At 40.7% G+C, this 23980-nt stretch overlaps 1 protein-coding gene across 1 annotated transcript in view; it reads right to left on the bottom strand.

The window, feature by feature from the left end:
- Positions 1-23980, bottom strand: part of NEK10 (NIMA related kinase 10) — a 200727-nt gene that overhangs the window by 135568 nt on the left and 41179 nt on the right. The window contains exons 12-22 of the mRNA XM_090046496.1: positions 21262-21486; positions 18821-18960; positions 17340-17401; positions 11173-11250; positions 4353-4417; positions 3286-3388; positions 3046-3174; positions 2431-2568; positions 1544-1589; positions 859-980; positions 562-664 (exon numbers count right to left, since the gene is read on the bottom strand). Of these exons, the coding sequence (XP_089902622.1) occupies positions 562-664; positions 859-980; positions 1544-1589; positions 2431-2568; positions 3046-3174; positions 3286-3388; positions 4353-4417; positions 11173-11250; positions 17340-17401; positions 18821-18960; positions 21262-21486 (1211 nt within the window). The remainder of the gene's footprint in view (positions 1-561; positions 665-858; positions 981-1543; positions 1590-2430; positions 2569-3045; positions 3175-3285; positions 3389-4352; positions 4418-11172; positions 11251-17339; positions 17402-18820; positions 18961-21261; positions 21487-23980) is intronic.

The following is a 23980-nucleotide window of genomic DNA, read 5'->3' as shown; positions in this document are numbered from 1 at the left end:
GTAACCACATTCAGAAGAAGTACTGCAGTACCTGGTGCCAAGGATTGCATCTGAGCACTAAAAGTAAAGTCTCTAACTGTGATTGCATGTCATGCAATCTGACAGACTGACCAGAAAAGACTCCTGAATGTTCCTACAGCAAGTGAAATAAAAGAATGTGGTTTGAAGAAAGCTAATTGATGAGTAATTTACAATTGCATGAGACCCATGGAATACAACATTAGTTTTGTATGTTCTCTGGCACCTTGGTACATGTACCTGAAGTGATTGTCTATCCTCATATTCTTGTTGACTTCAGTGGAAGCAGGCCATGAAGTATCATCATCCTAAGTAGTTTTTTAATAAAGACTGCACTGTCTGGTCAGCAATAGTAAGTATATACATGTGTAATATAGTCACAGCTGATGAAATCTGCTAGTAATAACCAGTAATTGGTAACCTTACTAACTGGTTTACACTACTGGATGCTTCTGAATTCATTCACTAGAGTCCACTAGTTTTGAAGCGTGGTGACCAAAGTACATGGGGCTAAAACTCAGCGTTTGTAAAAAATCCACTTACTAATTGTTACTTTGTCTTTGTCCCCCAGCATGATGTTGTTTGGAGTGAGATCTCTATGGACAATCCTCTTTTCTTTGTGCAAATAACGAAGAGCTAAACACAGCTTTAAAACAAACATCAAACAAGGAAAGCACATTAGGAACTTTAGCAACTACTCAAAGTCACTCACAATAGCATTCACATCACAGTACTGTTTCAGCGCAGTGAGGATTATTTTATCAGTTTAATAGCCTAACATATATAAACTCTTCTACAAATTACATAAAGGAATGTCATAAAACAAATGTAGATCCTTACTTGTATAAATATATTCCATATTCTCTCTTCTGTGAACTGCTGTTGCTTCTCCTTCAAAGAATGAAAGTGTTCTCCTAGTGGTACCCCCTCTATAAGCTCCATTACTATGTACAACCTGTCATCTATGCACAACAAAGTAAAAGGGTAATAGCAAAAGAATATTATATAGAAGATATCTGAATACAGAACATTATTTTATTCTAAATATACAAATTCAATTGCTATTTGAGTACTCTACTAACATGTACTTGTGTAAGCAAATAGGTTTACATTATAATTCTTGCTTATTCAAATCCTTCTAAAAAGCCATGCTTTCTACAACTACAGAAAATTAATCTAGCTAATTGTTACATTAAAGAAGTTATACATATGGGGGAAAACCCATGAAATTAACAAATTAGGGCCCAGTTACCATTCATATTAATTTTCAGACATGTTTGGATAGTGTTTCTGTGTTTAGACAATGCCAGGCAGATTGTGGTACTATTGCTATAGCAATAAATGTAAATAATAGCCATCTCAGTATTTTACTTCTTAAAGCAGTCTAAGGCTATCAGAACTATAGCACTATCCCTAAGAGAAAGTGTCTACTGTTTGTGTTAGATATACTCTACTGTTCTGAGACAAGTATATGTTACAATTCTTTCATTATATACTTCATGGTAGCCTACTAAGATATACTTACTTTCTAGGAAAGTTCTATAATATCGTACAACATTGGGATGATAAAGCTACAATAACAAAAATAATTTAGAATTAGTGTCAGACAGAGGCCACATTTTTATACACTGATCTATAAATTGGGGCAGATATCAATGGTATGAAGAGCAAATATTTTTTAATGTTTCAAAAATGACTTTGCATTAAAAAATTACTGTGTTCATACTGATTACAACTACTTCAATTTAATAAATATTTAGGAGTAGATTGTTCTCTAGCCTTAAGCACTTTGCAGAGTCAAAGCAAAAAGATTTCTCTTCTCTGTCTGCACAGAGAGTAAAAGGACTTCCTAAAAACACAGGCTGTGAACCCTAGGAGTGTACAGAGAAAAGGCTGAACTATTTTTATGCTTTCTTCTGAAGCTACATTGTGGGAGAAGGTGTTTTGCAAATATGACTGTCACCAGTATATTTTCTCTCCCTAGAGCTACCAGGAACAGAGTGAATGAACAACATGGTTCCAACCTGGAAAAGAAGGTTTAAGACCAAGCCTGAAAATTATTCCATTGGTTCAAAGAGAAAAGCCAACAGTTAATCAGACTTTTAATTTCAAAATTACAACTAAGATGGGGACGTGTACGTAATTTTAATCACAAGGAAGCGCTTTTTCTGACTAAGATCTAGTTCTAAATCCCTATTTATGCTGCTGGTAATATAGGCTGAGTTGCATGATAGAAGCTGTCAGAATAGCTAGACTGCTGGTGTTTTTTACTGTGCTTACAAAACAAAAATACTACCAGTAACAACTAGTAGTGCTCCCAATACAGAAAACAATTCAGCTGAGCTATTTTTAGTGCTGGTGAGAAATTTTTAGAGGACATCCCCACATGAAGGTAGGATTTATGAGACTCACCTGTTCTCTAATGATGGTTAATTCAGAGACAATGTTCTTTACACTGCTCTCTCTGTCTTTTTTATCCTTTCCAAATGCTGGGTTATGTAAATTGACTTCTTTCATTGCTAGAAGATTTTGGCCACTATGTTTTCTAACCTAAGGAGAAGAGTAAACTTCAAAAATCAAACAACAAAGGATGAAGGCAAAAAACCCCAACCCTGTGAATATTAAGTTATTATATAATGAGACAGGTTTTGATTCCATTACAAAAATTAGATCCGTGTCTCTTTTTACTATGTGATCAAAAAGTGGCGGACCCTGTGGTGGAGATAGCAGTATCCTTCAGGGATAGATGTTTTAAGACACTCTCTGTGAGGCTTTGCAAAAATAGGGCTACAAATCCCTGAGCTTTACACAGATTTCTCACATTTTGTAGCAGGCAGAACTGCTGGCTGTGAAAAATAATGCAAAGGAAAAATGCAGCAATGAAGACCTGAGAAGTGTATTGGTCCTTTTTAGACATACAAATAGTGTCCAGCAAGAATACTAATACTTATAATGGAAGCAAAAAACACCACCAACCTGTAAATAGAAAATCTTTTTTTTTTTTTTTAATCAAAAGGCTAAGTTTACCTTATAAACACTTCCAAAAGCTCCACTGCCAAGATGATCTAAAATTGCATAATTGCCTATGTATTTTGTAGGTGCTTTGTTCTGATTAATGCTTTCAATACTTTCAGCAATTTGCTTCAAGTCCTCCTCCTGGTTATAAATTAAAAAAACACAAATGCAATATTTTAACTATCTACATGTGTGTACATTGCAAAAAGTAGGTATTTCTTAACTTTATGAAAAAATTGTGATTGTACTTACCAGTAATGAATTGAGTTTTGATACTAGTTCTTCATAAGCACTGATATCACGAACGTAATGTCCAATATCAATGAAGATCTCAAACAAATCAGTAGGGAAGAATCTACAAAGATTGAATATTTGTATATTTTTTAAACTGAGATTTATAACACAATATTGTGTCCACAAGACAGAGAGTTAAATAATTTTAAAATTAAATTATTCATAGTTTATAATAATTTGCTGCTATTGCTTACTTCTAAATAATGTAATAAATTATTTTTAACCAATACCCAATCCCGAAAATCATACATCTTGCCATGCTTGACATGCATGCCAGGCTATGTAAGCTACCCAGCCCCAGCTATGCATGTCAGGCTCCCAGTATGTCAGCAACTTGACAGGCAGCCCAGTGCCCCTTTCAACAGACAAGGCAGCAGCATCCCAGATATCAGGGCTTTCCCTTGATCAATCCGCATGATTGGCTGACTGTAAGAATCAGGCAAGGGGTGACTGTAGAACATCTTTATTGTTTGCTTGCCATTTTATTACATCATAGAATGGTCATATCATGTGATAAATGTAATGTCTGCCAGGCCCCTGAGGATGGGAGGCAGGAATACAACATACAAATCAATGAACACAGTGAAAATTAGGTGAGGCATTGTTGATTTTTTTTTGGTTGATGTTTGTCTCTGTCTTTTTAAACAGATAAGGACAGGATAAGGAATGGCAAGAATAGAAATTAAGAAAAAGTGTGTTGGAAAAAGGATGGAGAAGAGTCAGTCACAACTTATCACCTGTCTAGCCAACACCCTTTATAAATCTTTTAAACTGTAGCAGACCAACAAAAGCTAGCTAGGTCTGATTTATTAAAACAAAAGTAAAATGAAAGGGTATATAGCTGTAAAATTCTGTTTATATGATGCAAAGGCATAGGTAAACACTACTAAAAGTCACTCTGGCATCTCCCCTCCTCCCTGCCATTAAGCAGCACCTAGGCCTTATGCCCTGCTCACCCACCTGTCCTTATGCTAATGTGTATAAGCTCTATAAAATGAATTCCATGAAATATTTCATTTCCATACCTTTTAAAAAGATGTCTGTTTCTTTCCATACTGAAGAGAAACCTCAAGGCTCTAAAAGCATAACACTAAAGCAAGAAAAATGTTTATATTAATCATAAATTTCAGGCAAATTAAAAAACAGCATATAAAACAACATGGGATCCAAACAGTCTTGACCTTTCTACAAAGTGACTAAGTAGGCCATCCTATTAGCATGGTAATTATCTTCAAGAAAGTAAAAATAAACAGTTCTACACTTTGGTCACAAGCCATCTGTTTCAATGCATACTGTACTTCAAATGTGGGCAGGCCTTCTTGAAAGAAACTATGGATGAATTATATATACATGAATAATATTGTACTTTGAGGTTCATGGAGTTTAAATCATTTTCTTTTATTTGTGTATAGTTGGTGACTGAGTCATATTCTGCTCTATGATCCTGGAATTGCTGCACTGAAGCCAGTGGGGTGGCACAAAGATAAAAGAGCAGAATTGGACTCTTTTTTATGAAAACTGGAGTGTATTGTTATTATTTATTTATGCCATGTATATGCCACCCTTTCCAACAAAGGCTCAGGGCGGTTTACAATAAGTAGAGCACTAAAAATGTCAAAAGGAGATAAAAAAGAAACACATCCCACTAATGACTTTTAAAAATCCACAAGTTTGTCTGGAAATTCTCTCTCACCTTCCTACATGGGAAGCTTGGTGAAACGAGGCAGGTTAGCAGGGAAAATGGAACCTTTCAGGACTAAGCAGCAGCAAACAAGTCAATTTACAGGAAAGTTTGCTAGGGAAGGCCTGCTTGAAAAGAGGGACAGGGAGGAGAGGCGGCAGATTAAGAAACCCAGATAAATGGTTGGAGGACACTGCAATGCCAGAGCCACAGCTACTTTGAGGTCTTCCTCTGCTTTGAGGTCTGCCCAGGTAGAACCACTCATTATCAAGGCTTCCACCCAGGTCCTGGTTTGGTGCTGTGGAGACTGCAGCCTGCAGGTTCCTTCCAGTGATAGCTAGATGGGGGAGTGCCTGTGATGTGAACAGTGCCTCCTGGTTGCACCACACTCTTAAGCAGCAAGAGAGTTACAGGAGGAGGTGGTAAGGCTCTGAAGCATCCTCTGCCATAAGGACTTCATTGATTTAAGGTTGGAGGAGACCTCTAGGACTGCAGAGGAGGGACTGCCAGAGCAAGTGCTAGAGAAGAAAGAGGACACCAACTCCAAAGAAGGTGGAAGTTGGAAGCTTGTGAGTTCAGGAAGTAAGCAGAAGTCTTCATTACCACCTTCAGTGGTTTGCCTAGAGAACAGATATGGAGCTCTAGTAACAGAAAAGGAGAAGCAATGTTTTGTTGGTAGAAGAGGCCAGGCCAGGCTTCCCCAAAGTTGAAAGGATTGAGACCATTGCAATCAAGAGGAAGTGATGGGTGGTGGTGGTTGCAAACTCCTTTCTGCAGGGGGCAGAAGGATCCATCTGCAGGCCTGGCCTGGCCTGCTGCTTGCCCAGAGCTTGGATCCAAGATGTCATGGAAGGATTACCAAGATTCATCCAACCATCTGAGTACTACCCCATGCTGCTCATGCATGAAGGCACCAATCAAATTGCCAGGAGGGACCCTGAGAAGATCAAAAGCGACTACAGGGCTCTGGGTGCAAGGGTGAAAGGGACAGGGGCTCGGGTGGTGTTCTCCTCAATCCTCCCAGTCAAGGGGAAGGACCCAGGCAGGAGTGGACTCATCCTGCAAAGCAATGAATGGCTGCACAGATGGTGTCACCAGAGGGCTTTGGCTTCTTCAACCATAGGATATTGTTCCAAGAAAGACTGCTACCTGTCCTTATACTACTGTTTGTAAGTTCTATAAAACAAGTTTCATGAAATATTTAATTTGCATAACTTCCAACTACCTGAATGGTGGTTCCAAAAAGGATGGAGATACATTGTTCTGAGCTTTGGCAGATGACAGAACAAGGAGCAATGGCCTCAAGTTGCAGCAAGGGCAGTTTAGCTTAGATTTTAGGGAAAACTTTCTTGTGAGGAGGGTAGTGAAGCACTGAAACAGGATACCCAGAGAGATTGCGGAATCTTCATCCATGGAGGTTTTTAAGACCTGGTTAGACAAAGCCCTGGCTGGGGTGATATAGCTGGGGATGGGCCTGCTTTGAATAGGGGGGTTGGACTAGATGATCTCCTGAGGTCCCTTCTGACCCTAATTGTCTATGATTCTAATTATCAGAAGATCAACCAAACAAGTAAACGTCATCTAGTTTACAGGGATTTCTATAAATAATTCAAGTACTATATAACCATTACTACAGAAAAAAAATCCATGAAAATGTAATAAACAAAAGGAAGTTGGACTGAGATTGGAGCCTCATAGATAATAAATATTTTCTTTAGGTAACTCATTTGAATGCTGTCTAACTATACCTACTTGTAGCAGGGCACTGTTGGTGCCTACCACTTTAAGGGCTGGGTCAGGCATCTAGCAGGTGCCTGATAGTGGCAGCCATTTTGAGGCCCTAGTATCTAAAGGCTGCAGTCCCCTGCTGTCAGGGCAGGCAGAAACATTGCCTAGCTGAGCTGCAGCAGGAACAGCCTGGAGGTAAGGGCAGAAGCTTATGGTGATCGATAAGAGGCTCTTGGTCCTGGGCACAACCTAAAACTGCACCCTGCCAGGGATGGGTGGTCTGGTGGGGCTCCTGGTGGTGCGGGAGCCCCCAGGAAATGCCAGGCCACTTACCACCCTGGTGCAAGGTGGGTTGGGGTGCCTTAACTCCAGCTCCCCACAACTGGGTGGGTAACCCCACAGTAGGACTGAGAAGGCAGACTCATGAGAGAAAGTGATGCTCAAGAAGCCTGACTTGAGGCACCCTCAACTGGTCAATGCTGGGGCCAGGAATAGAAGGATCAAAAAGGCCAGGGGCCCACTGTGAGGGACACCCAGAGCTGAGGGCCTGGGGTTCAGACTGGCCTTGGAGGTGAGGCCAGGGCCTTTGTGGCCAAAGGTTGGGGGAGTGGGGTATGCCCGAGGCGGGGAAGAGTACAGGGAGCTAGGTAGCCCAGAATGAGAGCGGAGTAGGCCGCCTGATTGGAGAGATCTATTTGGACTGAAGGATTATGGGGCCCAGTGTGATGTTAAGAACTGTGACGCCATCTGCAAGGCATGGGCTGCAGTGTAGGGAAGGCTGGAGCTGCAGATAGTGCCTCCTGGCATCAGAGCAGTAATGGGCAGTCTCCCGCATCATACCAACAGTCTATAGAACAGGAAAGTCATTGCAGGTGAGACTGGGTGGACTGCCCTATAGAGACAGGTGGGCAGGCCAGCTTGAGAAGGGCCCTGAGAACTGCCACCTGTTACTGTACCCATTCAACATATTGCAAAAAACTAATGGCTGGGGAGGATGATCAAAGCTCAATGTTATTTTTATGGGGAACAAGATATCTAACATGTTGCAGGCAAGGGATGAAATCACCAACATTGCCAAGAAACTGTCTTATTTTAAAAGCAGTATGTTTTTCTTACTCCCAAATAACTGTCTTGTTAGCAGTTCCAATATTCTATTAAAAAATCAGCAACATAGGGCCTTCTCTGTACAGTGTAACCTCCTAGATTAGATCAACAGCTGTCACCCTGAATATTTTCTTTTTTAGAGATTTCTCGAAGCCTTAATAAAAGATGATGATCTGAGAGCTGAAGCACAGAATAGAAAAAAAATTGAAACAGTTCCTTACCTCTCTGTTTATTTCCAGTCTATAAAATAAGAATACAGCAGGCCTTCCTCACAGTAGTACTGTGATACTAACAGACTGATGTCTCTGAAATGGTTCAGATTTAAGGCCTTATATACTTTATATATGGACTGAGTGTGGAAAGAATGAGTAATATTATCATAACTAGCCCCAAATAAAGGACTTTGATTGAAAAAGTACTAGTAGCAATGAAGTCTGGTCAAAGCCATAAAGATGCAGGCCACATTGTAAGAAATATGTTGGCAACATTCATAAAATGTGACCCACTATTTATACATATAGAAATCAGTTATGAGAAAAAGACAATAGGCAGCCGCAGATGATTTTGATGAAAGTAACATTTTATATGGGTTACCTGAATGTAGCAATACAGTTGTAATTCTTTTTCATGTTAGCATAGCACTAGAAGGCACTACTATAATAGAATTTATTCTTGTCAATTTACCCTTTATATTTAACTCATACTATATATTTTTGTAACCTTTGATGGAGTACTGCATTAAAATTAACACCAATTAAACTTATTCAAAACTTTATTGTTACCATAGTAAACAGGTGCCTACTGCATTACACATACATTTAATTTTATTAACTCTAAAAGAAGATATACAAGTTTCCTTCATCTCCAATTTCTACAAAATATAATGCTACAAAAAGTTTTAAATTGATTTAATTAAAGGGTTATACAAAATTTTAGTGCACTTGCAAGCTACTTGATTGCCATCAAGAGCATTTACGACAGGCAAATCAGCTGTGCAAGTTTTCCCAAACCATTTCACACTTGACTTAGAAGGACTTCTCTGGGAAAGATGGAAGTACAGTATTTATACCAATGTAATTCTTTCAATGTCTACCAAGAGGGCTAGCCAGGGTGGCAGATGGGGAGGTAGCCTTAGTATCACAGGGCATCTCTACATGTACTCCGGGGTGGAGGGCAGGGTGCTTTAATTACAGTGGCTCTGAGAGCCGCTTTAATTAAAGCGCCTGCAGCATCATGTGTGTTCAGTATTCCCCACTTCAGAATGGTGGCAGGAGCACTTTAACTAAAACTCGTTCAATGACCTTCAGTTAAAGCGCCCTGACTGCCATTTTGAAATGTGGGGATGCTGAATACATGCGATATGGAAACTGCTAGAGCACATGAATTAGCATGTGTCAGAGCAGAGCTTCATGATGTATCTAGGTGCCCATAGACAGCTGCCCACTAGAAATTAAAAGCACACTAAAGAGATTTCACAAAGGCTACAAAATGTCAAGTGATTTGTCACTTTCAGCCTAGGTGGATTCAAACATTACCTGATTATAGAAGCTCAGGGACCATCCTTCAGAGGACATTCCTTTGCTAATCTTTTGCAAAGGAAACATATGACCCTACATTTTAAGTTTGCCTTACTCTGCATTATATTTTGCCATGCTGTTTGAGGACCAAACTAAGATGCTCAAACTCTAAAGAAATGGAGGCAATATTGTTGTGTCAAATCTTCATGACTTTCAGTGAAAACCATAGGTACAATAAAGGAGAATCAATATGAGACAGTTTAGGCAGAGGGATATCACAACAAAATGTCCATTTTTGTTTATTCTACATGAGATGCACACAACCTTAAGTTTATATTATAACAAAATGTATTCATAAGCATGTGATTTATTTTTTATTTTCCTGTGTTTTCCTATTTAGAAGCATCAGACTGGAAAAGGGATCCTGGATCATCAAGTCTAGTCACCTACATTCCCAGGCCCAGGGAACCCCCAAATATGCCACTTCAAATCCTTGAAAATTTGTCATAGGTAAAAAAAAAAAAAAAAAGTGTTGGGGGAGATGACTGTACTGCCAAAGCCTTACACTACTGTAATGCCAGGGAAGTACTTGTTTAATATATGCTCAGAAAGTCCTAGGAAAAGGAATATGGCCGTGCTACAAATGGAGGCATCCCATACCTCATTCTGCCCCCAAATTTGGTGTTTGATATGATCCTGAGTGGAAATGCAAGAACCTCTAGCCAGGGACATCTTGCTTTCTAAATGATGTAATCAGAAACCCCAAGCCTCAGCAATAGCAAATGTCCCAAACGTCTCAGACAAAGACAAAGGTATCTGCCCCCCCTTCTTTGAAGCCAGTGGCATTCATGAGGGGAAAAGAAATCCTTCCTGGCCCCAGCTGACAACTTTTAGAAACTTTGAGGTATGGGACTACCTTTGACACCACTTCCATCAATTTGAGGACTATGAACAAATGTTCCCTTTTCACATCCACCGATTGTTGAGCCAGAACTCCCTGTTTTCTCATGCTATCCCTTCCGTAAACTTTGGCCAATTCAATCTTAAAGTAATTTAGGTTCTTTCCTCCCACTATTTTGCTTAGCAGACCTTCCAAAACTTAATTCCCCTAATGGTTAGAAATCATCTTCTAATTTTCCATTTAAATTTACCCACAACCTGTTTGTAGCCATTAATCTTGTGATGGTGCTGTTTTTCAACTTAAAAAGCTCTTCATCATCCCTATTATTAACTCAACAAATGTACTTACAAGAGTGATGATATCCACTCTCAATCTCCATTTTTCTAAATGGAACAAGTCAAACTCCTTTAATTTTGTTTCATAACAAGGTCTCCATTCCTTTAACTATCTTAATGGTCCTCCTTTGAACTAGCTCCAATTTAAGTTAATCTTTTTTGAATTACGTGCAATATTCTAAATGGAGTTTTACTAGTGTCTTATACAAAGACACCAATACTTCCTTGTCTCTACTGAAAAAATTCCACGTAATATACCCAAGACATTAGCCTCTCATAGCTGCATCATACTGGTAGGTTATGGTCATTCTGTGATCAACCAGTGCACCCAAGTCTCTCTTCCTCAGATATCTTCAATCTATGTGACCCCATTGTGTAGCTGAAATCCCTATCACTGGTCTCCCAATGCATGACTTTGAAGATCATACTGATAAACTTCAAATTTCTACAATTTGTTTAATGTGTTTTTAATAAAGTAATTAATAAAGTTGCTACTGAACAATAAAATATCAAGAACTCAGAAAAATATTCCAAAGACTGTGTTAAGCTTTAAATATGCCTGATTATGAAATGATTTACCTGTAATAAATTAGCTTTTACTGTTTTCTTTTGTTTGTTCGGTAAAATTAGTTTTGCTATTGTATAGACTCCATTTTCCTAGAAAAGAAACATAAAAGGAAAATAAGCAGTGCTAACATTTCTTTTACACAGAAGATGCAAGTAAAATTATGCGTTTCTTCCTTTAATCAATTAAGAAATGAATGAGATTTAATGCGATATGTAAGCCTGATTACATATCTACAAGAGCAAGATTATAACTCAGAGTACAGACTCAAAGATATTACTGAACTTATACATTTCATCGACACACACAACAGCTTCACCTTCAATAACCAACACTTCCTCCAGATCGTGGGCACAGCTATGGGCACCAAGATGACCCCACAGTATGCCAACTTTTTCATGAGCCACCTGGACGAAAAATTCCTCAAGGACTGCACCATTGAATCCTTGCTATACTTAAGATCTACTGCTATCATCTTCATCACTTGGACTGAAAACCTGCAATCTCTTATTGATTTCCATCGGAAATTCAACAAGTACCACCCCTCCATCAGACTATCTCTGGAAAAATCTGAAGCCAATATTTCCTTTTTTAGACATGATGGTCACTATTCAGAATGGTAAAATACAGACCACCATATACAAGAAACCCACAAACCAATATACATATCTGCACAGAACCAGCAATCAGCCTAAACACACCAAGAAAGCTATAACATACAGCCAAAGCCATCTGATACCACTGAATTTGCACTGAGGAGAATACCTGTCGTCGTCACCTCACAAATCTCAAAAGGGCCTTAACTCAGCAAGGACACTCCTCCAGAGAGACAGATCACAGTTTTGAAAGAGCAACCCAGATACCAAGTGAAGAATTGCTGCTGTACAAAAGAAAAACCCTCATGAATCACACACCACTGGTTATGACATATCATCCCTCCCTGGAACCTATATGGAAAATTCTCAATTACAACCCATACTAGAAGGAGACCCAACTGTTAAAGAGATCTTCCAAGAACCACCCATCCTAGCCTTTAAATAAGCACTGAACCTTGTCATCCTCATCACCAGAAGCAAACTTTCTACAGTCCAAAACTTACCAAATGGATCCAGACCATGCCATGACAAGAAATGTAAAACCTGCCAACACATCTCCATCTGCACAATTATTACACCCCACAATAGAACCTTCACCATTCCTGGATATTATTTATACCTGCACTTCCAGAAATGTAATACATCTCATCCAGTGCACTAAATGCCCTGATGGAGAATATGTAGGAGAAACCAAATAACTATGAACCAGAATGAACCAAAAATCTTTCAAAGACAAGAATGCCCAATTACCTGGGGGGGGGGCACATTTCTCACAAGAAAACCACTCTCTCTCCAATCTATCAGTTCTAATCCTCAAAGTGAATTTATAAAGCACCTTTCACAGATAAGCCTATGAACTTCACTTCATCAATCTACTGGATATTCTCCGATGCCTGAAGAAAGGTGTTTGTGCTTGAAAGCTTGCAATTAAATATTTTTTTTTTTGCAAAAAACTTTTTGGTCTAATAAAAGATATCACCTCTACCATGAGCCCTGGATTAAATATAGACATTGGATTTATGACACATTATAACCTACATAACATCTGATTCCCCAAGTAATCTCTCCACTTTTTACTAGCTATATTCGTTCCTTCTTCCCCCACCCACCGCCAGCTCTCATCCATTGACTAGAGCTACATTCATTTCCTTCCGCCTCCCTGCCATCTGTCTCTCACCTATTGACTACCTCAATTTACATTTTAACTGACTGGCTTTCTTGCATATGTACTGTCCTCTGGCTGCTTTACTACTCCATCCAGGAAGAGCACAGCCCAACTGCAGACGCTTCCTCTGCCTGATGAAGGGTATTTGTACCCGAAAGCTTGCAAAGAAGAATTTTGCCAACTATTTGAGTTGGTCTAATAAAAGGTATCAGATTCACCCAAAGTTCCTTATCTGCCTATGTCCTTAGACCAACACGGCTACAACCTACACTCCTGCAAATTTAAATATTTTCACCATCCATTATATACTAAGTTCTAAATTAAAATCCATTAAAGGTAGAAGGAGAGTGAAGCCATCAGTACATTCACTGTAAATCAATTCTGCAAGTACATTCATATAGACAGATCCTGCAACCCTGTTGAATCCCACTGATGTCAAGGGATTTGCAGAGCTGGAGGTTCCTGTCACCCACTGTACAAAGTGAAATGTTGTGGATTAGTTTCATGCACCAGAAAGATCTGGACTGAACTAAAGCCCTACCTGACAGGTCGGAGAATATGTCATTTGATTCTATACAAACCATGTTGTATTTCGGTATCTGTTTTGATAATAACTTTGTTTGTATCATCCAATGCCTATTGTGACTCCCAACTTGAGCTTACTAAAACTGTGGGCATTTATAGACATGCTCCAGGAGGTTGGGGGTGGGTGGGGAAGAGGGGTGCTTTAATTAGTCCAGCTCTGAGAGCCGCACTAGTTAAAAACACCTGGGGAGTTACGTATATTAGCGTCCCCATGCTGAAAAAGGGCAGTGGGGCGCTTTTAACTAAAGCTCATCAAATGAGCTTTAGTTTAAAGAGCCCTGCCACCATTTTTCATCATGGGGATGCTGATACATGTGTTGCTGGAGCCTGCTGGAGTACAGCAGTTATAGTGCATTGGAGCAGCCTCCTTGCATGTGTATAGGAGCCTATTGAGAGTATATGTGTTTAAGAAGTTCCTGGGAAAACTGAGGTTCTTATTTCATCTGTCACAAGCCTCTGAAGTGCTAAATGATAAACTGGAATGCCCAAGATGGTGGAGCTCCAGACAACAGCATGTAAAAGCTACTGGAGAGGATTGTTCAGGGATCAGCATTGGACTTGAGCCTATGGCAGTTGGGCCATGGGGTACCATATGTTGAAGGATCCTAGAGAGAGAGTCTGTGTGCCTAAGAGAAGAATGATAGAGATGAAGTCTGGACACTGCTTAGGCCCAGTAGGCTTGGAAGCATGTTGGATCCAAAAGTTAGATCTAAGGCATCAGACTAGTGACCAACTGCAAGGAGATAATCAGCTACCTGTGTAATATCCTGATCCCAAGTCCATGCTTAACTGCAAGCAGTTTAATTGGTTTTGCCAGATCCAGGAATAAAATGAGCACACAAGATCATAGTCATAATGTATTGGGAGTGCTGTGTAGCAAAGCGCTACTCTATTGTACTGACAGTTTCTTGTTCCTCAAAAAAAGGTATTTTTATAAATTAAATATGATTTAAATAAATGATATTTTACTGAAATAAAAACTGGACTCCACTTAAAATATACACATGTGTAACAAGGTGCATGGGTCAGGGCCGGAAGCCCAGCTGCAGAGGGTTAGAGGGAATAACAGCTGGCCTGCCTATGAGCACTGGGACAGCTGACAAGGATGACTGCTGTCTCTAGAGGAAGTTAAAAGCTTCCAGGTAGGGTAGCTGAGGGAGAGGGAGAGTAGGCTGGTATGCTGAGGGAAAAGCTGAGCAAAGACTAGAGGTTTACTTTTGTTTGTTATGGGTACATTTGTTTATCATATTGCTTGCTTTGTTTTGCTGTGGGGACAAGCTTTTCATATGTAAAACAAATGTACTGGAAACTGGAACTAAGAGCTGTCTGGCCTTTATGAGGAAGCTGGTTCTTGGGTCAGGCTAAAGGAGAGACAATCTGCTACACATGGTGGAGAATGAGGTAGCTAAATCCAGCTCCAGCTATGGAGACATGAACCCTGCTAAAATGTCTGGAGGGGCTGAGGCTGCAACAACAGCAACTGTTTTGGCAGCTCCAACTCCAGCAGTAGCAGTTCCAGAGGAAGCACCAGCAGCAGCAACCACAAGAGTTCCTGAAGCTGCATTTGGACTCAAGACGGACCCCCACCCAAGTTGGTGAATCACCTGGTTCTCCAAGGATAGAAAATGGGGTCCTCACCAAGCTGGGACCGGCAGGTGACCAAGAGGGTTTCCTTGGAACTTTTGAGCAGGGAGTAGAAACCTATCAGTGGCCACTGGACATGTGGGATATGAGGGTGGCCCCTTTCTTAACTGAGGAGACACAGGCTGCTTACTGGACCCTGGGAACAGATTCAGCTTGGGATCTCAAGACCCTCAAAGCAGCCATACAGGACCATTTTGGGTCTTATAGAGGAGGCCTATGATCGCAAGATTTGATTAGAGACTTGGGACCTAAATGCATAGCCCTGAGTCATGGCGCACCGAAGATTCTTGCCCATTTGTCTCAGAGGAGCCTTGAACTTGGGAACAAAAAGCAGGTGAAATCATTTCTGGGCTTAGCAAGTTATTACCAGTAATTCATTCCACAGTTTGTTGCCATCACAGCACCACTAACTGACCTGTTGCAGAAGTAAGCACTATAAGAGATCCACTCAAAGCAAGACAGTGTTTGGAACAGGAAAATGGCTACTATGCAGTAGAACAGCATGTACTTAACAAAAGAGTTTATACTGCAGACAGATGCCTCAGAGCAAGGCCTGGGGGGTGGTTCTTCCCTAAGAGTTTGAGGATGGAGAACACCTCATTCTGTACCTCAGCAGGAAGCTCCTTCCCTGGAAACAGAAGTGTGCCATGATAAAAAAGGAGAATCTAACTATTAAGTGGGCTCTCCATTACTACCTCCTCGGGGCCTGTTTTATTTTGTGACTGACCGTGCCCCTTTAACATGGCTTAAAACTATATGGGAGGATAACCCCCAGTTGACAAAGCGGCACCTGCCCCTGCCACTTTTGGGTTTTTTTAATATGCCATTGCCCTGGGTCTGCACATGCAAATTCAGACTTTTTCTCCTGAGAAGCAAAGAGAGGGAATTAAAAAAAATTGGAAGAGTGTAACCTAGGTTCCACTCTTGGAAGAGGGAATGTGTAACAAGATGCATGGCTTAGGGGCTGGAGTCCAGCTGCAGGGGGTTAGAGGGAATAGTCTACCTGTCTAGAGCCTTGGGGCAGCTGACAGGGATGACTGGCTGACCCTTGGGGAAGTTAAAAGCTCCCAGGTAGGGTAAAAGGGAGAGAAAGGGAGGAGGCTGGTACACTGAGGGAAAAATACAGAGCCCGGGTTGCCTCACTCTCTCTAGATCTGAGAAAAGACCAGAGGTTTACTTTTGTTTGTTACTGGCATGTTTGCTTATGTTGTTGCTTGTTTTGTTTGCTGTGAGGACAAGATTTCCATATGTAAAATAAACGTACTAGAAACTGGAACTAAAAGTCGATGGGCCTTTATGAGGAAGCTGGCTCATGGGTCAGGTGAAAGGAGGGACAATCTAATACAATGTGGTTCAGATGAAAAAAGGCATTCCCTAATTCGTATGATTTCAACAAAATTAGTGTTTCATCTACCCAAGGAGTTTTTTGGTCCCTGCCCCGCCCTGCCCCGCCCCCCAAGATTCTCTGTCATTCCCAGTGCCAGCCACCTTATTCACCTTTTCTCTGTCCTCTTTAGGATACTCTCTTGGATTCAAAATGGATACATTGGGTCTAACGTGGATTTCCCTCGCATATTTTAATTGATTTTGATTTAAAATGTAGTATATTTTGGCTCTGAATTTTTCAATTGGTGTTAACTTCTGAATTTGCTTACATAAGTAAGAGATATAGACTATTTATGGAATCCTTAGAAATAATCCAATTATTCAAACCATTTTAGAAGCATAAATTATGAACTATTAAAAGAATTACTTGTTTAAATATTTAAGTCAAAACTACATCTTCAGAGATGAAACACCAGAGTATATATCAGCTTCTGAATTAATATTTGTCAAACAATTTTCTCATTAGTTTTATTTTCAGTTCTGAAAATGGCAAAAAGGTGGTGCTAGTTAACAGTTGTTAAGCCCCAAAAAGCCACAGCTCAATAACACTATTTATGTCCTATGACTAATACATGCATTATTGGCTATATTACCCAACCACTTTTTATGATATCTAATTAAAACATAATTTTGTGGTAATAAGTTAGAAGTCTACAGATAAGCTGTTTGCATCTTTGTATAACAGTGCTGACCAAACATGAGAAACATGGATAAGTCATCTGTAACAATGCACAATAAACCATTAGTAAACAAACACAACGTTATATATTATAATGCCTCACTTAACTGAATAAAATTTTCCTACCTGTACTACTTGGTGAGCATTAGTATCATTGAGTACTAGTTCAGTAATTGCAGCACAACAAGCTAGAACAAAAAAAAATCAGATAGAAATATTCAGGGCTAGATTAACATAAATACTTATGTGGTTAAAAATGCAGACAGGTAAGTTGATAACCTAGTAGAAACCACAAAAGTGCCTAATCAGGTTAGGCGCCTAATTCCAACTGACTTGCCTGAGGGCTGTTATAGGAAGCTGCTGTAATTAATTTACCAGTGATATGGCTCCACTTAGCCTTTCATGACAAGACCTTTTAGAGCAATAATACATTTAGAAGATTTCTCATAGAATATTTCCAGCACAACCACTTTATGAGTGACCTAACATACTAAAACTTTGATTTAGAGTAAACAAGTAATAACTAAATAAAAATAACCTTGGGCTAAAAAAACAAACTTTAGAACAGTAACAGCAGATTGTTAGAACTAAAGGGAGATGTACCTATTCTACATATAGATATATATACACAGATATCATCACACACACAAAAACTGAAAACCTACCCCTGTAAAGTTATATTGATCAATATATATAGCTCTCCATATATTTTAGAGGGGTAAGCCTTCAGGTTTTTGTTTTTTGGTATTTTGGGGGTTTTTGGGGGTTGGGGGAGGGTTTACATACAACTCCTGAGGATCAATCAATATAAAGCTCTTACCTACTAGGGCTGTGCAAAGGTTCAGTCCCCAATTCAATTCAGCGAAGATTTGGCCTGATTCAGTGGCTGAATCTCCAAATCCGAATTGAATCAAGAGACTCTTTAATCTCTCCAAATGGAATTGGAACCCTCTGAATCGATTCAGAAAGATTCAGGGATTCAGACATACACAAAGCGTTAAATGCTTTTTTTCTACATACCTCTAGGTACCAGGTGGCTCATGAATGCTGAGATGCTCGGGTGCATGGAGTGTCCCACAGGAGCACGAGGGGTTCCACAGCGCGCTTGGCAGCAGACCCAGAAGTGGATCAAAAGCACTTCCGGTTCACTTCTGGGTCTGCCAGGGAGCACGTGGGGGGTCCCCAGTGTCCCTCCAGCTTAGCAACTGGGTCTGAGAGGCACCTGGGATCCACTTCCAGGTTCACTGCTGAGTACACGGGGGGCCCCTCTGCACTCCTTTGGGACGCTCCATTCGTCCCATCCACAAGCTGCATTTGGTACCTCGAGGCGTATAGAAAAAATATTTAAATCTGTGTCTATTGCTGAATTGCTGATTCTCTGAATCATTCTCAAATCTTCAGATTCGCAAGAGAATCAAGTCTAATAAAAATTGCACTGAAAATATTTCTGAATTGGTATTTTTAATGTATACAAAAATGCTGTAAATACAAAAGCTAAGACAGAAAGGGGTGCAAATGTAAGTCAACCTTGGGTGCAAGTTAAGTGCAATTCTTATGGTTCTTTTGGAGATGTAACAGATTTATAATTAGAACAGCAGAATGTATACCTGCTTGAAGGGAGAAAGTATTTTCTTGTATTTCTTGAGGACTCAGATCTTCTGACAAATGAAGCTGTTGGATTCTCCCTGCTGCATTTGCACTAGATAAACTTCCAATGGAAGAACGGTCAGAAACTAGATTTCTATCTCTAGAAAAAAAATGAAAATATAATGGGCAAAAAGATTTAATAATTACTTTTATTGACTGTCTCTGAAACTTGCCTATACTTGTATTTCTGTTTCTATTCTGAATGGATAGATAGATAGACCACAAAAACTATACCAAAGCAGTTACAAATTTTATTAAAAGAATATATATGACTCATAAACCATAAAGTGCATTCCCGTCATTTCAGGTAAGTATTTCAGTAGTGGTGCAGGTTTAAATAAGGGTGAAATTACATGTTACACTTAAACCATACTAAATGCATGGAATGTTAAGTAGTGTTAACATTAGAATGTTCTTTCTGTAGGCAGCCTCACATTAAGGCTTAACACCATTTGTTACTTGCATAATTCTGACTTGCCACTACAGAGCTTGTGATCAGGGGTGTGACTAGGAGCTTTATCCTGGATCTTGGGGGGAGGGAGACTGGGAACATTTCATCCTGGGATGCTGAAGGACTCATTTCATCTCTGTGGAGCAGACCTACCAAGAGCTAGATAGGATGGCCCAGAGTTAACCCTCACCTGAAGTAGCATACATTTAAGATGCTCAGAGGGCACTCAGCACAAATTAACAAACTTTAATATGCAGACACCTGTGTTTGAAGTGCCCTTAATATGGTCTAAGTTTAACGTGCAATTTCACCCCAAGACATTGTGAGGTACAGCATACACTGTAATCTAAAGCAAGAAGAGATTTGGGGTGCCGAAATACAGATATTTTAAAAGGTGTCTGAATCCTAGTGAGTAGACTACTCAAATTTTTTAGGAAAATAAGGCCTCTCTTAAATTGGCTTAAATTGAGCACCTAAAAATTCTGTACCCCTCATCACTAGACTGAAAGTTTAAGACACTGTAAAAAACACAAATAATGTCCCTTCCTACCTGTCTAATCAACATAGGAACTCTCTGGACATTTAACTACAGATATTGTTATATAAATGTAAAATGTACGAAGCATATTAGTTAAAAAGTATGGCATATAGCTAAACAAAAAAAATCACTTCTTAATCACCAAGACTTGAACTAATTTCTCTAAATTTCTTTTGCTTTCTACAGAATGCTAGGTATACCAATACCTGCAGGAACAGAAGAGGACTGCTATTTTATTAAATGATAAATGGTTGTCACGGAGCGACAAGTTCGAAGGGGTGGAAACCCCTCTTCAGGGGCAAGGACCACAGTGAGAAAACCCTGCGGCCTCAAGAAAACAAGCCCCAAAACCCCGGAATAAAAAAAAAGCTTACCGGCCACAGGAATGATGGGAGAACCAGTAGCCAGGAGAGAAACTGCCCACGCGCCACTTATCTATGCGGCTGGAGCCAGTGCGGGGCAGTGACATCAGCTGGCAGAACCATGCAGGAGATTTAAAAGCCGGCTGCCAGGGAGAGGGAGAAGAGCACCAGCTGTGAAGCAGCTGGGAGCTCCCAGTTGGTACAGCTAGCAATGGCTCCAAGCAGGGACCCAGGAGGGAGTTCCAAAGGGGGAGCCTACATGTCAAAGGATCAGTGCCCAGTGTTGGATGTGGAGGGGATGCTGAGGGAATAGCCAGTGATGCACACACAGGACATGCGAGTCAGAAGGGGAGAACTCTACCTCCCCATCCCTTTTCAGTTTGTTTAGATTCAGCTATAAATTGTTGTTGCCCTCAGGCCAGAACATAGGCACATGGGGTAGATCCAGGGCTGAGAGAGTAGAGGCCCTTGGGAAGTAACACATGCAGCGCACCAGTTGGCTAGGCTGGAAGGGACATAACTACAAAGAGGGAGAGTGACCCTCTTGGTCCAGTAAGCATCTGACAGGCCAAGTCCAACTGAAGCAACTCAAGTCTAGTAAGCCAGTCCACAACTAGAACCAGCGGGCAGGATGAGATTACATTGTGAGACCAGAGTGGGGTGACATCATAAAGGGAGATTCAGGAACATCTACCCCACGGTCAAGTCCATCTGGTTGGAGTATGGCAGTGGTGTAGGGGAGGTGGAGCCCCAAGACCTTCCGCTGATGGCACCTCCAAGCAAAGCCCAACTAGAAGGAAACCTCCCACACTAGAATAGAAGACCAAGACATGGTGGGCAAGTATCAGGAGCTTCCTTGGCACGTGACATACAGCTGGCAAAGGTGCCCAAGGCAGGTCCCAACTGAGGCAGGACTACCTGAGCCCGAGAAGCTTGGAAGCTCCTACTCGAGTCTGGATGGGCACATTGGCCAAATGGCTATGTAATTATATTAGATTATGATATAAAGTCATTGGTAATTGTTACTGGTCCTAAAAACTGAAGACCTACCCCTCCAAAATATGAAGGAGTTGCTTGATTCCTCCCCAAATCCTGATTTCCACACAAATCTCAGGGTCTTCACAAACCTGTACCAAAATCCAAACTACACTCCACAGAAGCTTGAGATGATCTGAATGTAGCAAACTGAGCAGGATGGGAACTCCTTCATACATTTTCACTTGCTCTTTGAGTTGTGACTCTGCACAGAGGAGACGTAGTAATTCAGCAGTCAACCTGAAAACATATCAGCAAGAAATTATACACCGCCATCATTCATTTGTGCTCACCACATAATTGTTATTGCAGTCACTATTACGCTGTAGTAACTTGGAGCTACTGTATATACAAAGGTGTCCAAAGCAACCTATAATAAACCCCACTGAAGCTGGTAGGCCTAGCAGCTGAAGTCCCTTTCAGGCTAAATGAGGGAACAGTTAAATGATTATAACAGATGAAATGGAGGTGACTGCCCAAACACAGACCAGCATGGTAAGGTTAAGCAGAAGTTATGCCATATGGGCAGAGGGGTTTCCTGTGGACTCAGTAGGAAATTGATTGCATAAGACAGCATTTGAGAGAAGCAGGAAAAACACCAGAAAGGCAGAGGCAAAACAACTAAGGACACAGCAGAGGAAATACAGGAATAAAGCCCTGAGGGAAAGCTGAAAAAGAGAGAGAACAAAAACAAACAAAATCTTACAGGCATAGTGATGCCTGAAAAAGATCCTTGTAATAGGGCTGTGCGAAGCTTCGGATACTGATTCAATTTGGAGGAGATTCGGCCTGATTCAGTGGCTGAGTCTCTGAATCCAAATCGAGTCAGGAGACCAGTTAAAAGGTCCAAATTGATTTGAAGCCCTCTGAATCAATTTGGGAAAGATTCAGAGACCTTTGGCGATTGGGCAGTCCCTGCTTGCTGCAGCAGGGAGCTGGACCCGGACTCCATGCTGGTAAGTACAGAGTGGAGGATGGGGTTAGAGAAGAGTGGACCTGCCAGGTCTCATCCCCTGTGTGCTCCCCCAGGTCCCCTGATCGCTCCCTGCCTGCTGTCCCAGCACCACACATGGCTGCCTTGCCTAGCCCCAGCTCCCGGCCCTTTAAAAAAATAAAAAAAATAAATAAAGGCTGGACTCACTGGCTGCTGCAGCAGCCGCAGTGCTTCTGGGGACTCGTGGCAGAGCCCCCACACAACACAGGGCAGTGGGGTGCATTGGGATTGCCCTTCACCTGGCAGCATACGGTGAGTGTGGGGCTTTTTTTTTTTTTTTTTTTTTTTTTTTTTTTTTACAGCTCGGGGAGTTGGGAGAGTGGGCAGGGCAGCCATTGAGAGCAGGTGGGGAATGGGGCAGATTCGACTGCAGTCAAATCTCCAAATCAGATTCAGCTGAATAGATTTGGGACAGTGATCTGAATCACCGAATCAAATCACTGTCCCCGAATCAGATGAATCTGAAGAAAATACTAGCCGCTTCACACAGACCTATGTTGTAACTGTGAGCAACTATACATAGTCATATCAAACACTGTATTCCATCCACATTTTCTCCTCTTCATTAGAGAGGACAGTTTAGATCATAGTTAGGCCTACTGCTTGGTTCAGAAAGAGTTAAATGCTGTTCCCGTAAGTTATGTACTATTCGGTAATTGATGATATAATTAAAGGAATTACATTAACTGAATTATAGATTTAAATTACATTAATTTATACAGATAAAAAGTCTGTGCCACTCTCCTGTATGTGTACTATCAGGTGCAGTACAAACACAATAATAGGCCCTTTGAGTTCAATACAACTGGAGTCCCAGCCCTACAATAAGAAACATTGTGAGACCAGAGTGGGGTGACATCATAAAGGGAGATTCAGGAATATCTACCCCACGGTCAAGTCCATCTGGTTGGAGTATGGAAGTGGTGTAGGGGAGGTGGAGCCCCAAGACCACTTATAAGTGGAACCACTTATGTTACTATGGAGCACTTAGCCTGGAGCAGTTCATGCTCCAGAGCATTTGTCACTAGACAAGATGCAGCAAAAATGGGCATTAAATTGGGCACTCCCTTTAGCTCAACTTTTAGCAGCAGCAGCCCTTTGAATTATTATCACTCTGGCTCCATAAACAGTAATTTTTCAGATCAGCTCTTACAGAGTACCATCATTTTTCTTAACCTCTTATTTGCTATTAATGGATTACAAGTAATACTGGATGTACTTCATAAGATTTATAGGTGGTGGCAGAATAAGCAGTCAGACGTTTGGATCCTTTCCCATCATTTTTTAATTCTGCGTTTACCATATTGGTCAGAAATACCATGAGACAAGATTCTCATAAGAATCCATAATTTCCCGCTAACATATTTGGCCTGTAGTCACCAAACAAAATGCTTTTGTATTAAACCTTTTGACCAGAACTTTTTTAATCTGCTAAAAGATTTGATTTTATCTTTCTGATGCTTCATTTTCTTGTCCTTAGCTGCAAGTGAAATAAGCAATAAAACCTGTTTTAAAATATATAATACTGGATGTTAATTGGAATGCAGTCCTGTTTTAAGGTATTTTTTCTCTTGAGTGGTTTTCTACAATGTACGTGGTGGCCACTTTCCCTTCAGTTTATTTCAGGCCTACTCAGCATGTTCAATTGAGCAGACATGAATTTAAAAAGGGTTAGGTTGCCTTTGGGCTCCCCTGTCCCAAGACCTATAGAATCTGAACTAATCTCTAGTATAAACTGAA

This window comes from Crocodylus siamensis, chromosome 5 (genome assembly GCF_052110815.1).
Source record: "Crocodylus siamensis isolate JL-2025a chromosome 5, ASM5211081v1, whole genome shotgun sequence".
Taxonomy (NCBI): Eukaryota; Metazoa; Chordata; order Crocodylia; family Crocodylidae; genus Crocodylus; species Crocodylus siamensis.
This window is presented reverse-complemented; position numbering and strand designations above follow the sequence as displayed.